General features: G+C 35.3%; 1 protein-coding gene across 1 annotated transcript in view; it reads left to right on the plus strand.

The window, feature by feature from the left end:
- LOC123701157 overlaps window positions 1–15,084 on the plus strand; it is a 171,193-nt gene that overhangs the window by 113,426 nt on the left and 42,683 nt on the right. Inside the window, exon 3 of the mRNA XM_045648553.1 lies at window positions 4,269–4,524. Within this exon, the coding sequence (XP_045504509.1) occupies window positions 4,269–4,524 (256 nt within the window). The remainder of the gene's footprint in view (window positions 1–4,268; window positions 4,525–15,084) is intronic.

The raw sequence follows: 15,084 nt of genomic DNA on the forward strand, positions 1-15,084 counted from the left end.
CATTGGTGTTATGTATTAACTTCCATATAATAACATGTTATAATTTGTTAGTTTGGGTTTCATATTTATAATTAAACAACTTGTAGAATAGTGCTCTTCTTCTTCCTCTCTTCTTTCTTGTTTAATTAAAGTTATGTTTGAAAGAAATTGCTAATATAGGTAATATAGGTATATGGGTAGTTGAAATAATATTCTTAAATTTTTTATGCAGGTTATAAATCGTACATAATATTTATCCACTATTTAGATTTTTCTTCTACATACTTGTAGGTAACTATATTTCTAAAAGTTTTTATGTTACATGCAGTCTAAATAATTACAGTATTGCGACGTGACTTGAAAATAGTGTCTCGGCTCAATTTACATCGGTCTTGTGCAGTTTTCTCTTCGATTTATTATGACAGTGTATGAGAAATGAGTTTGTATTGTTAGTTTATTTATCGGCACGTTAAGTGCGCCGAGGTAGACCGGTTCGATGCTCAGTCGTGGCTAATTGGGTGATTATGGTTATGACTTCATTTGAAATTCCAATCCAGATAGGCAATTTTTATAAAGTTTTATTCGATTGCAACACGCGAAGGTGTTGTTTGTGTAGCTTAATGAATAAGACATTTTTTTACAATTGCTCGATCATATAAGACAGCCGACAGGATTGCAAATTCTTCTAAACGTGAAAATGTGTATTTTATATATCCTACGCTGTCCTTGCGTTACCGTTCCAAGAAACTCAGGTATATCATATAAAGCTTCAACCTTCTAGGTTCATAAAATATATATGGAAGGATGTGGAATTTTATGGCCGGGAAAATATTCTAAAGAATTTGTGGCGGGGCGAATTTCTTCTAACATTAATTTACCTAATAAGCTTAACACGAACTGGGTTAATTTCTCTAAAGTGCAAGTAAGCATTACCTTTGGCCCGTGGCCCGGACTCTATTAATTATTCGCGCTTCAAACTGGGCTGAACTATAATACAATGAGAGAGGGAAAACAGAGTAATGCAATCTAACCCGGCTGCACAGACGGGTAATTGAGAGCCGTAGTTTGCGCAAATAAAGGAAAGCGCTCGATTGCCGTAGTAGTTAAAAATCGTTGCTACACTGCTGTTTTGGCCTTTTGTTTCCCTTCCTAGAGATTGCTCTTCCGCGGCAGAGCTGCAATTGGCTGCATTTTCGCTGTCTTTTTGGTAGTCTGATGTCAAGCCGCGGTTCTTACCTGCAGACACAAAAAAACAAGTTTCTGAGGCACGTGGCTGGCATGTCATTAAAATATTGTTGCCACAAAAGGGGAACAATGACAACTGTTTTTCAGTGTACTCCGCGAGATATTCTCACTATAAATACAACATTGCGGATGTCTCTAGATCTAAGTTTAAAGAGATAATTATAGATTGATCCTTCCTCTAGATAACCCAATTACAGATAAAATAAAATATCATTTCATAGAAATTGTAATTGCAAGATGACAGTGTTATTTAATTGGCACTACAAGGATACTTTCCGGTTGCGATTCGAGCTGTATTTACTCGCCGTAGTGTTGCTCGACTGCCTCTTGAGCGTTAAAAGGAAAAGTCAAAGAGTACAGTTACGCCAATAGCCGAAATACCATAAACAACGATTAAAGCATGGCGTACAACCCGTAATACCACTTTCGCCGTCCGCGCAAGGTGAAGATTTATTATCGCAATTACTTCGTTTTGGTTGCGGGCCCCGATAACGAATAATACCGCGATTTATCGCGTCGTATCCTGATATTTAAAAAACTCGATCGAGACAATTATACGTTGTTGATAACGGTACTTTGGTTAAGATACACAACAATATGTTCGGTTAATTTCTCGGGACGAAATTTGAAAATTTTTAATTGCGATCGGAGCTCGGTCACGGAATTTCTGATTAAATCTGATTAGTGGTTAAAGCTAACATCGACTTTGTTAACATCGTGCTTCATGTTTGATTTAGAAACAATTGTGCTATCGACACAAATCAAGCGAGTGTTTATTATCAAAGACAATGTTTGACTGTAGATTGTTAGACGCCACTTATCGCGGTTCGATAGGCTTGTACAAATGGGACAATATTTTCTTTTGATATTGTTTTATTTGTAACGAACTATTGTTCTTTCATTTTCATCCTTGCAAGCTTCGTTAGCAGTGTTTAATTAAATAGCCTTTTACGAGAGCCATGAACTAATAATTTTCTTATGAATCAGTTGTCTAAAAATAGAATTATCAAGGGATCAGTATTTAGAAATACAAAGCAATTTGAACGACAACATGTCGGGTATGCTCAAACCGTGTAATATGTGTAAATACCATGAATGCCTTTGATTTTGCGTCGAAATAGCTTAGCTGTACATATACGCTGGCTGTAGCTACACGAACGATCTTGAGTGTAATCAATATGGTATCAAATAGCTCTGTGTGCCCGGATCACTGCTCGAGAGCTTATAAGCGTGTGCCCGAACCATTATGTTTCGAGAAATTAATATTTACAGTTTTCACGGAAATTGGGTTGTTGTTTTTTCCTTTCATATCTAAGAATTTGATACTTACCTTATTTCTTAGAATGTGGATAAATGGTACTTTGTTTGTAATTTAACATAATTTAGTATGCTGTCGAGAAATACTTAGCTAAATGTTTATCACGACTCGTACTGTACAAATATAAACATCGCGCAATACGCATTAGACTTTCTATTCTCAAAATATTAAAACAATTTTAGATTGTTTTCATTAAAACGTAAATACACTCGTTTTGTTATCGGCGCGCGTTGTTGTGGCGTTTTTGTTTGAAATATTGTGGGGATTTATTACAGTTTACATGCGTTTCAAATATTGGTTAGGTTTTAAAAGATTAAACGTGACTCTGTGAGATTTGTTTTACACCCCCTATTTCGGTCCTCCGCTGACCCTCTCATAGATTAATTTTGTGAAAGAAAATGACTATTATGTTCTAGTTTGGCATATTATCGCGTAAAAATGTATATAAGCACACTCAGTGTAAAAATAGTAGATATGAATTCTAAAGATGACCGCAATCATAGTATATGAATTAACGAACATGTTGTTCACAAAAAATAAACTTAGGCATTGCATCTAACAAGGCGGCTAAGTATTTTATTCGATAAGCTACTTTGCTAAAGTTTGAATTCTGACCCAGTTTCGGTCTTTGTGTTTCGCAGTTCGTTCTTGGGCCAGTTCTGCTTCATCCTTCACTGTAAACTTGAGATATTGGAATTTCAATTAATTTACCTCATTGTTTTTTTTATGTTTACTTGGAGCGAGTTATTAAAATATGATAACATTGGAATGGTAAATCGTTAACTGAATGAGTGAATATTTGGTAAAATAAATGCTGCTGAATAATTAATTTATTATTAATTTATTATATCATGCAAAAATTACGTGTATGTTTTTCTAATTTATGGTTCATATCTTTTTGACAAGGCTGGAGTTATTGTAATTTAGGCGAGCCTATTCGTTTGCGTGTTCAAATAGAATGAAAATAGAAATACATTTCTGCAGGATTACAATAAAAACACAAAAAAGGAAACCACGTACCCGTTTAAGATGCGCTTAAGTCACGCAGTCGTGAGTCCAATGGACATTTCGTAATAATTAAAGGGCCTGTGGATGTTAACTGGACCACCCACTTGTAGAGGAAGTGGTGTACACAAACCGTTGCCCAATCCGAGCGGGCGTGGCATTGAACCTAAGATAAGAAGCGCAAACAGCGTCCAATGTTGCCGACTAGTGACTACGTGATATCCTCTTAAGCGGGCCAATGTGAAAATTACAATGTTTACGCTCCATTTGAATATTCCATGTGGGGGCTCGGGAGAATGCGGAAACAATGAGCTCGTTTCTATTGGGAAAGACAAATAAAGAATGGTCATACAAAGAATATAATAATTGAGTTATCAGTTTAGTCCATGATTACTTTTTCTTTATATCCTATACGATACACGGTTAGTCTTTGGCTTGCCTTTATATGCTGATAAACGATTAGTCTTGGGCAGGATCGATTTCATTCGTGGAATATTGTCTTTCTGATGTGATTTATATGCTTCAAGTTTTCATCACGTACATGTAGTTATCTTCTTTATTAGAGTTTCGGAATTACTGTATCAAAATATATTTATCGTATAAGCAATGTACTGTATATAAGCTGCATGCCTAATGTCATCAAAAAATAAAGTCATCTCTCCTGAATTAGCGTGTATGCTTTTATAGAGAGCTAAATTAATCGGAATATCTTTGTCTGCAGGTACGACAAGTGGGATCGGGGTGGGGGCGGCGGCGGCGCGGGCGCGGGCGCGGCGTGGCCGGGCCGCGAGCGCGAGCCGCGCGACGCCCGTGACGCCCGTGACACGCGTGACGCCCGTGACACGCGTGACGCTCGTGACACGCGCGACCGCGAGCGCGACCGAGAGCGCGAGCGGCAGGCGCGCGCGCACCAGATGTCGCACGCGCACGCCGCCGAACCGACCGACTCCTCATCGCTCTTCCCGGCACCTTTTAGAGTGAGTACTGAATAGTATTATTAATAATAATGTAAGGAATGGATCTTATAAAGAAGAATTACACAACATAGGTTGTACTGCAGCGAAGTGTGAATTCAAAATGTCTGTTAGTTTCATAAAATACTCAAATAAAATTTTAGAGGATGATGCGTTCCAAATATTCATGCCAATGTTATAGGTAGATACTTAAGTGTAATAAGGGATCAGATCATCAGAATCACAACTGTAAAATGTAAAATTTTTCAATAAACAATTTTCGGAGGTAGGTATACAGTCAATTCGATCCAATAACACTAACCTTCACAATTCACCTTCAAAGTGTCAGAATGATATCCAATAATAAGGTGTATTATTGATTTACAATAACAAAAAACTCGAGTGCACCAGACATGCAACTGCGTATCGATTTCATTTTGTGCGAAATTGAAATATATTTGGCAGCAGACGGTATATTTTACGTCGAATATGGGATCGAGGAGCGCGGCTGCGTTGCGCTTTCCGCCATCTGTGTTCCGCTACAGATGAACGAAAAAAATTGAAAATATTATTTTATCAATGTTGTGGATACGTTGTATTGGTCATAAAATAATTGTTATGGAATAAATGTTTTGGTCAATGCCTTTTTTTATAAACCGATAAATAAGGATACAGAAGACACTAGAAGACTATAGGAATTTGGTATGACAGAAATGATTCTCTATAATGAAAACAAATAGTACTTGTATCATTTGAAATTATAAGGCAAAAAAACAAAACATACAATTTCTCACAAGGGCATAATACTATACAAATTACAAATACAAAAGCCATTTTCTCATTAATTTTCTTGGACCGTCGTGTAATGAACAAAAAGTCGGAATTTATTGCAAATCCTAAGCAATAAATATAAATTGAACGTACGCTTCGTTTAGTGATATTCATGACATCTTATTACAACTTGTAAATATACAAGGAAAAACTCGTTTGACATATTTGAACAATCGCAACCTTCGCTAGCTTGTATATTATACATTTTCATTGTAGACGGATAACCTACGGAAGAGGTATATTTTTGTGAACATGTATGTTTTTGGTGATATTTCGAGTCCTGCAATTCTGTATATTTGTATTTTGTATACGATAAAAGTTTCTGCGGTGCATTACCTAACGAAAATGTTTAAAAAAATAGAGCTGCGCCAGGAACTATTGTGGAGAAGGTACTACAAAGCGTTTGGAAAAAATAACGGCTTTTTATCATGAATCTGTCCGCCGCCGAGGACAACGTGACGAGTTAATTTTTGCCCAGTGGAAATGAAAACGAAGCTCGGTATTTTTTTCATTTTTATATTGTTTGTTTTTTCAATTATTGTACGATTATTACGTGGCGTTTTTGCCTTTTTAGCGTGCTGGTTTTATGTTTAGGTTTATTAAGCTATTGCATAGCTTCTATCGCGGGCCTTGAGCGCGGGGACCGAATCCAGAAATTCCGTAACGAAAAAACCTCACGCTCCTCACTCCGACGGACGGGCACGGAGGTGTGGCTTGAAGGCATGCTATGCAATAGCTTTACCGCGGCAGTCCCCGAGTGCCACACGTCTTTTTTTTAAATATTGATATGTACCAGTAAATTAAAATGGACACGAATGTTTTGAATAATTTGCTTTTGAAAATTCCGAAGGCTAAAATAAAATGCGGAGATAATAAAATATCCGATTTTATAACTTATAGTACCTAGCCTCCGGTTGTTTCAACAAAATTACGCAAAATGTGCGCAACGAAGTCACTGCTAAAAATGCAACAAAACACCACGACGTTATGTGATTTGCACATCAGCTGAATGCAACGGGTGTTTAATCCGCGATACATGCAACCATTATCGACACGTAACTCAAAATAATCTTTACTAGCTGTGCCTCGCGTTTTTACCCGCATTGCTCTGCTTCTATTGGTCTTAGCGTGATGATTGTGTGTTGACTTGACCTGTTAGTAATACTCATGCGAAATTTGAAGTAAATCCATGCAGTACTTTTTGAGTTTAGCACGGACATACATACAGAAAAAAATTTCTAAAAACTATATTCTTGATTTATTGTAGATCACGTCCCAAGTATTCTTAAAAAAATATTCAATGTAGACAGTCTTAACTATGATTTTATTATTTGTACAAATTATAGCTGAACGGGTTCTCGGAAGTGGAGTACAACTGTCAATTTATCGCGTGATTCGTAGTAGCAAGTGGAGGTGAGCTATCGCGTTCCGTTTTAAAAACGCACGTGTCTCGCTGCCTTGTTATTCTTCAGATAACGATACTCTAGGAATAATTTTGATAAGATGCGACAACGATAAGCCTAGGAGCTAAGCTAATCATTGTAAGCTAGCTAAGGAGCTAGGGGTCAATGTCAATAGTAGTAGAATAAGCTTGTGTGTGGAACACAATTGTTTTAAAGTTTGATTTATAGAAAAGTGAAACAAAGAAAACTTCATACGATTCTCGTTGAACAAAGTCAAGCATGTTCCAGGTCACCGCTTGCTTACGCGTTCAAGACGGTAATTACGATCCGTCGGATCGCAAAGGAAATTGTTGCCAAATGATTTACTCGTCTAATATTTACTCGGCGATAACAAGAACGGCTCGCCCTTACTAATACTGTGTTTGCCATCTAGTCAACATTATCAGATAATGCGCTCATGGAAGCATAATATTTCGTTTAGGTTCTCTGATTAGAATTCCACTGAATTATTTCAGCGGTTTTTGGACGGCCGGTTGAGACGCGAATAAAGTGTGGTCATAATAAACGTTTTAAAAGCGGTCGACTTATCGCAGCTCCCGTGTTGCCGCGACCCAGTTATCCGGCGCACAGCACTATGTAGGTACATTCGTACAAACACATAGGATTGTAATTAAAACGACGTCGCTTTTCACACTCCGCCTGAGCGATATGGCCCGTGCCGATAAGAGGTAGCCGCGTTGTTAATTTCGGCTTTATTAATTTTATTTATTGATGGTGTTACTTTTATTAAACTTTTTGCGTCATGATGCCAAGAATTCAAGGTTACAACTATTAAAAGATAACCAACTGACATCTACCGACATCGATAGCACGCAGAAATAAGTAACGTTTCAATTATTAAAATTTCGACTGCGATGTTTACTTTACACCATCTCAAGAATAACCAGTTGTGAGCAAAACAACATATTTATCTATTGTTCTAAAACCGGATTTGTGCTAACGTTGCACGCCACTCGAGAGATTTACCGCTCAAACGAGATCCGCAATATTTTCATCAGCGCTGTCAATTCCTTGTACGTAATTGCTCATTTTTTATATCGGTTTTTCTCATTTCGCTATACCAGTTTTAAGTCACCTTGTCAAGGTTGCATTGATAAATACTACTTGTTTGCGCGCTCGATTACTCGAACGAGTTTGAGTATTTACTATTTTACTTGGTCATGGTGCATTTGTAGTTTATTCTCGTCATTACGTCCTGTGAGGAATAAGAGCGGGAAGGAAAATGTATACAATTAGGTATTGTTTTAAAAGCCCCGTTTCATATTTCGCAAATTTCCAACGTGATCGTTGTTCACCTTATTTGGTTACGTGACGCAGCGTCTGGTCGTGTGACGTAGTTGTAATTTTTTTTGAAGAGTAATGATCTGAAAACGTCTGTAATGTTCAAGGTGGAATTGTGAATTATATAAGAAGTAAAAAAGTGTAGTAGGATAATCTGAAATAACACTGTAATGTTTAGTAAATTTCTGAATGACCTCAACTAACTAAATAACATCAGAAAAATGTATTTTAAAATTAAGCAAATGGATTTTCTACCGTCGCATCTGAATTTGCAAAAGGCGACTATAGGTATCTACTTATTGAGCTATGAATGTAGAATGTAGTAGTGTTACTTTCTCCACTTTAGTCCGATACATCTATCGTGCTGTAGGTATATAATTAATTATTCTTACGCTTTTGTACTTGAGCCTATTCTAATTTGTAACGCCAAAATAACAAGTCACAACAATTTTCTTTCTTTATCTATACATATAATAAATCTGTAGAAGGCTCAATTCTGTATATTGAAAAAATAAATAGCAGGTGGTGTTACTGGATCGATACTAAACCCAAATATGTGATTAAAAAATTTTTTAAATAGGATTCTTTTTATCCTGGCAAAATACGTAGAAAAAAATTATCTAAATTTTTGAGTTTTATCCATAGACGTTGTTCTGTAGAACCGCGAACACACGTTGCGTATTATTATACGCCTAGCCGTATTTGGGTTCAATAGATATTTATAAGATGTCATTGTCAGAGTTAGGTACTCAAAATTGAGAAATAAACCATCTACGCGAAGACCAACATCCGCGCGGACGGAGTCGCGGGCGGAAGCTAGTATTTCATAAACTTTTCCACTCTTCAAATTTCTAATTAGGTCATTTTCTATGTCAAATGAATTTGTAACAATACCCACAATTATTCGCGGATCATTAGCCGAATTAGCGAAGATTGAGTGAAAGACAGACTTATCTTGAATCTAAAGATTGCTTCAATTCCACGAAAGGAGACGTTTTCGAGTTGATTTGAATGGAATCACGGATTTCGTCCCACCGCGTCGACGTTTGAGTTTTTGTTTCCGAATTTTATCTCACAATTACCATCTGATTCATTTCGTCTTTTATGCTGAACGCAATGAAGGGCCACTTGATTTTAAATGTGGATTTTGGCGATTTATAATTATATTTTAAGGTATTTTTTTTTTTGGTAGAGTTTTTAATGATTTTTATGTGATTATTTACGTCGTTCGTTTATTCGAAAAGTACACACGAATAATCGTATACTAATATAATCGTATATATCAATCGCATGATTTTAAAACGGATTAATTTATTACAATGGGAGGATGTTCATTATTAGGTTCCCACAAGAAATCAAAGATATAAAAAATATTTATAGCTATTAAAATATAGTGTACAGTATAAAATTTATATTTGCTATTAAACAATAAGATATAACATAATATGTAGGTACCTACGTATTGTTAAGAGATTAAATTTTTTACTCGTAGGTACCCGTTTTTATTATTCAAATCTAAATAAGAAATATTCGTGCCATTTTTGATGATACAAAATACAAGACTAATATAATAAAGATTAATTTTATGCATCTGTTATAAAATTGCAATTTAAACTCTCAAGGTGAAACCCAATTAGGCAAGGCGGAAGTTATAAATGATAAACGAATATCAAATGCATTTGTTTTTATAATATAGAATCACGAGTAAGTTCACGGTCAGTGAAGATTTACATATACATAATAAAATATAAATAGGTATATACATTTTAATATTATATATGTATAAATGAGAAAGTCTTATCTTTCTTACGAATAGAAAAGCAATAATTTAGATGAAATTGGCATCGAAAATTGTTTGAAGACTTAGGGTCAAAATAGCCTTAGGCCAAGGTATTGATTCGTCAAATTAATATATTATATGTATAGATGAATCCCCAAACTGTAAATCGAAAACTTTCCCCGGTTGAATACGCTAGGCACTGTTATATTAGAATTTCAAGTTAATCTAATTAGGTAATACACTAATTATTATTAGTTGAAGCAAATGAACGTGCAATACCTAATAAATTAAAGTTGACATACCTACCGAAGTTCATTAATCAACTACGCACGTGATATAAGGCATGAAGATTGAAGAAGTTGATTGTCTGAATGTTTATGAAATATTATGCTGTTGGTTTACTTGGATATATGTATGTTATCGATAGCCTTGAATTGATTTCAATAAATGTAGAAGTCCTGTGGGTAAAAGGTGATAAGACAGTACTTGAAATAACTGGTAACTTCAGTATCGAAAGGAGAATGGCAAACTCCCATAGGACTCTGGGCCTGATCGTTACACTGATGATTTATGGGTGATTAAATAGATAAAAATATACAGACTCTATGAATATAATAATTATAGATCTTTTCTATGGGATAGCAGAGATATTGGGATATTGATTAAGATCAATTTTGAATATAACGTTACTAAGGCCCTTCTGCCATTAGGTACGATACTTCTAGAATACGATACTCGCGTAGAATACTACTTAGACATTTGCTGGCTTCCCGATGCTCGCATATTATGCAACTGAAAAATGACTAAATTCAACATTATTGTGCCTCGTTTTTGTGGACCGTATTTATTGCAACAACAGTTACGTCGTTATGTCGAGCAATCAGCAATTCCAGTGACGAAGAAGCTCTTGCAGTTTTTCTTTTTTATAGAAATAGAAGACGCCAACGTAAGAGTAAGAAGTACTGGATTCATCCATATATTGAAAGAAACATAAATTGTAGAGTTTTTGTAGCCGAACGAGAACTACAACATGATGATTAGATATTTTTATCTTTCTAACGAAGAGATACGCGCGAGAGTCGAGACGCGATGCAAAAGCGACCGACACGGTGAGTAGTGCTATACTAGTCGCGGACGTGTAGGATACCAGTAGCGTAGTGTGCGAGCCTACATAAAAATGTATGTGAGATACTCCGCGGCGACTAGTCTCCGAGACTTGCAGGATACTTGAATCGCCTATGCGTATCGTAATGGGAGAAGGGCCTAAAACTTCACTCAAATGTCAAACAACAAACATAAACAAATCACTCATCACTGACACAATTATGATTAATAATTTGACATTTTATTAATGGCCAGCTACCTAAATAAAAATGTTATAATTATTATTGATTAAGTAAAACATGTTTTTATTTTATAGAATGATCTAAATAAATTAAGATATGTGTTAAAAATAAGTTAAGTTTTGCTTCTGATTTATAAAGCATTTGAATTCAATAAAATTAAAAATAAAATATAGACATTCATTCGTAAATCGATATATTCGACTTTTTTACTCCTGACAACACTGACAATCTCTGCTTGATAAGACCGGTAGTCATAGAAATCTAAATAACAATGCCGGTAGTGAACACATTTTCTTTTTTTTCGAAGATTTGTTTTCCCATAGAATCAGAAGTAAATATTTTACCAAGAATTACTAAAAATAACATAATGAATTTTAAATATATTATGATTTCTGTAACAGTTAGGCCCAGTTTCGCCATTCTCCTTTATAATATAATTTTTTCAATTTACAAATAAAAAGTTTGTGATTTTTTTTGACCTAAAGCCAGTATTAACCCTCTACTGATTCGCTCATTATATCGTATCACGGCAGAATATTATAATATAATTCCCAGTATAAGAGAGCTTTTAGAATCTAACTTTTAATTCCGATATCGTATTAAAAGTGTTGTGTAGTGGCGACTTCTTAGCAAGACTTGAAATGCAAGGACTATAGTATTGTATTGTAGCTCAGCGACGTCTAGACGGCCTCATTACTGCCCCCCCTCCCTGTTCTCCGCTCCGCAGCCCCCCGGTCGCGCTTGATACAAAATATGGCCCGATAATCATAATATGGGTACACCACCTTGTAAGTACATAGAAGCTATAGAGCTTTTGAGTTAGGCTATGGTTTAGTTGGTAGCGTAATAAAATAAAAAAGCTAATATTTACTTTTATTTAAAAGCTCTTTAAAACTTCATCATACGATAAGTAGATTAAAAATGACACAATATCCATACCACCTGCACCGTACCACCATGTTATCGGCGCTAAAATTCAACGAGCTTTAGAAGTATCAACATCGCCGTAATAATATTTATTTGAGCATTTAAAACGAAAGCCACTGACAAACTCACCTTCGTGCCCACAATTTCTCGGAACTTTATGAATCATGATGAACGTATGACGAAGACTAATTTTATTGCCTCGAGGCGGCGTTTCAGCGGTACAACAGAACAGACATAAGGCGATAAGCGGGAATTGCTTGCTGGTATAAGCCTAGTATAAACATAAAATTGTACTCGAGACGCCGAAACGCGTCGTACGTGTATTTACATGGCTTTAGGCTCGTCTATTACGAGTTTAGGCGGTATGAATTGTTGAACTTCACATTGTAAGCGTCAATGTGATGTTTGATGATCGTTCTCAAATTGTTTCCATGAGGGCGAAATGGTTATTAAACGCGTGTAATCAGTCAGTTTGTGGCACAGGCGAGGGAACTATTAGGTCGGAACGATAAGCGATTATAGGTCACGTAGAACAGTATTTGTTACCTTTGCAATAACGATTAGAATAAAAGCTTAATGCAAATACATTAAAGTGCAACAAGAAATGCATTGATATAGCATTTTATACTCTTCTCTTAGTTTGAGTCAACATAGCGAGTAGAGACATTATGATAGCGAGAGAAGCATCTAGAAAATTCACTTTAATGCACAAAGTAAGTGCAAAGGATAATACGGTTTTATTTAAAGGCACGGTGAGTTCTATTTAGCGTTACACTCTCATCGAAACTGTGTTTGTTTGCGGAGAGCCTCGTAGGGTTGTCGACTGAATTTTTAATTCTGCTTTAAACAATAACCGTTCAGTCGTAAATGAATTTAAATTTTGTGTATTCTGTTCATTATATATCTTTTGACGGTGTAAGTTAAATCTGAAATATAGTTATTTCAAACTAAATTACTAAAGTAGCTTTACTTCTGAGTTCGCCTGCCATATCTTTTGCTCGTATCATAATCAAAGGTGCATTATTCATTTACGTGATTTCAAAATTGAATGTATTGCAAATAAAGAAATTGGTATAATATAGATACTTATTGCCCGATTCAGAGAGTTTTGCTCAGTTTATTAGTCAGTTAAAATAACAAATATTGTATGAATGTATACGTCAAAAACTACAAAATTGGTTATCAGGAACACTATCAGGTGGTGAACCCGGTACTTAATCGAGGTATTACGTGCTTTGATCAAACAGCAGTGGGCGTGTGATTGCACGTTTCGTGTAAACCATTTATTAAATTATGTATTTTGTCGATTCAAACGCGCTTCTGAAGGAAGTCTACTGAATGAATGATTGTTTAATTTTTACATAGCTTCAAACTTTTTGTTTATTGTTTATAAGGAACTAGCGGTCCGCCCCGGCTTCGCCCGTGGTACATATTCACGTTTTCTCTACATAAGAACCATCCTCGTACTTCAAGGAATATAATAAAAAAAGAATTAAAGAAATCGGTTCAGCTGTTCTAAATTTATGCGCTTACCAACACATTTTGGGATTCATTTTTATATTTATAAGGAATATTGTATCGTTTGTTTCCCAAAGATAAATAAAAATAATAAATGCTTGTGTGGCAGCCCTACCGGCACGCATCGCGCGTCCCACTCCGGCGTCTCGGCCGTTGACACCGCATTAGCGATTTATCAACGATGCGTATTCTATAAACATGTGGATTGTGGACGAATTTACCCCGCCTATTGACAAATTTATTGCGCCCCGGCTCCCGACTGCGACCGAGCTTTCTACGAATAGCCAGCGCTCGTTGAATGAAAGAAACGCGTGATAAATGACTTGTTTAAAATGCACCGAGGTGGTTGTTTACAAAACAAATGAAATATCGATTGCTGGAATTATGATGCTTTTGATTTAATGGACTGTGTGATTGAATATTTTGGCAGTTAAGTGTAGGGATTCAGAAAATAATTTTTAAATAGGAGAGTTTATTCATTCATTGTGTATTTGCCTTTTATTGTAAAAAATGTTAATCCATTGAATAAATAAATCACAAAACAAGTTCGTAAGTTTGTGTTGAAAATATAATAGATTAATGAATTTTAAACGTAAGCATTGGACTGCTTTCAAACATGAACATACAGAAGTGACATATAAATAAATAATTATTATGAATGGTAGTAAAATACAAATTACAATTTATCGTGTTTATTTGTAAAATTCCTTATTATAATAACAAATTGAGTGTTGATTTTGATAAATGCCATTATTAACATTGATATAGATTATTCAAAATTGATGTTAATCATATCTAGAAAGATATAGAAATATTTGCATACGAAGATATGAGAATTAGTTCTTAAATAAATAAAATGATACCTATGTAATGATATGTTTTTTTATCAACGTTACATAAAGGTGATGTTAAAGGTTAATTGAGATAATTATTCGATTGAAGAAAATTAAATTATGCAAATTTATGAAGCCACTCGTGTGACGATGAATTTTTATTTGATATTTTATAGTCCTTTTAATTTGTTGGAACTATAAATATTGTTGATGCTGATTGGCTCAATTTGTATTGCATCTGGATGAGACGTACATGATTCACTGACTGGTCGGCCATGACTTTCATGAGTATGGATATAGTTTTCCTAACTACTTATAGCGTCTGGTATGTATTATATAGATATGTATGTACCTTGATAAAAAATAGTATTAGAGTCTAGTCTAGACATTTCTTGATTAATTCTATAATTTAATCTTACCTCTAATTCTAAAAGTAACCAGGGGCCGTTGACAAAGTAACAATTACAAAACGATAACGAAGTTAGAAATCGCAAAAATGTATGGGATTGACATTAGATAGACCACGTGATTTAACGCGGCGTATGTCAATCCCATACATTTTTGCGATTTCTAACTTCGTTATCGTTTTGTAATTGTTACTTTGT

This window comes from Colias croceus, chromosome 21 (genome assembly GCF_905220415.1).
Source record: "Colias croceus chromosome 21, ilColCroc2.1".
NCBI lineage: Eukaryota > Metazoa > Arthropoda > Insecta > Lepidoptera > Pieridae > Colias > Colias croceus.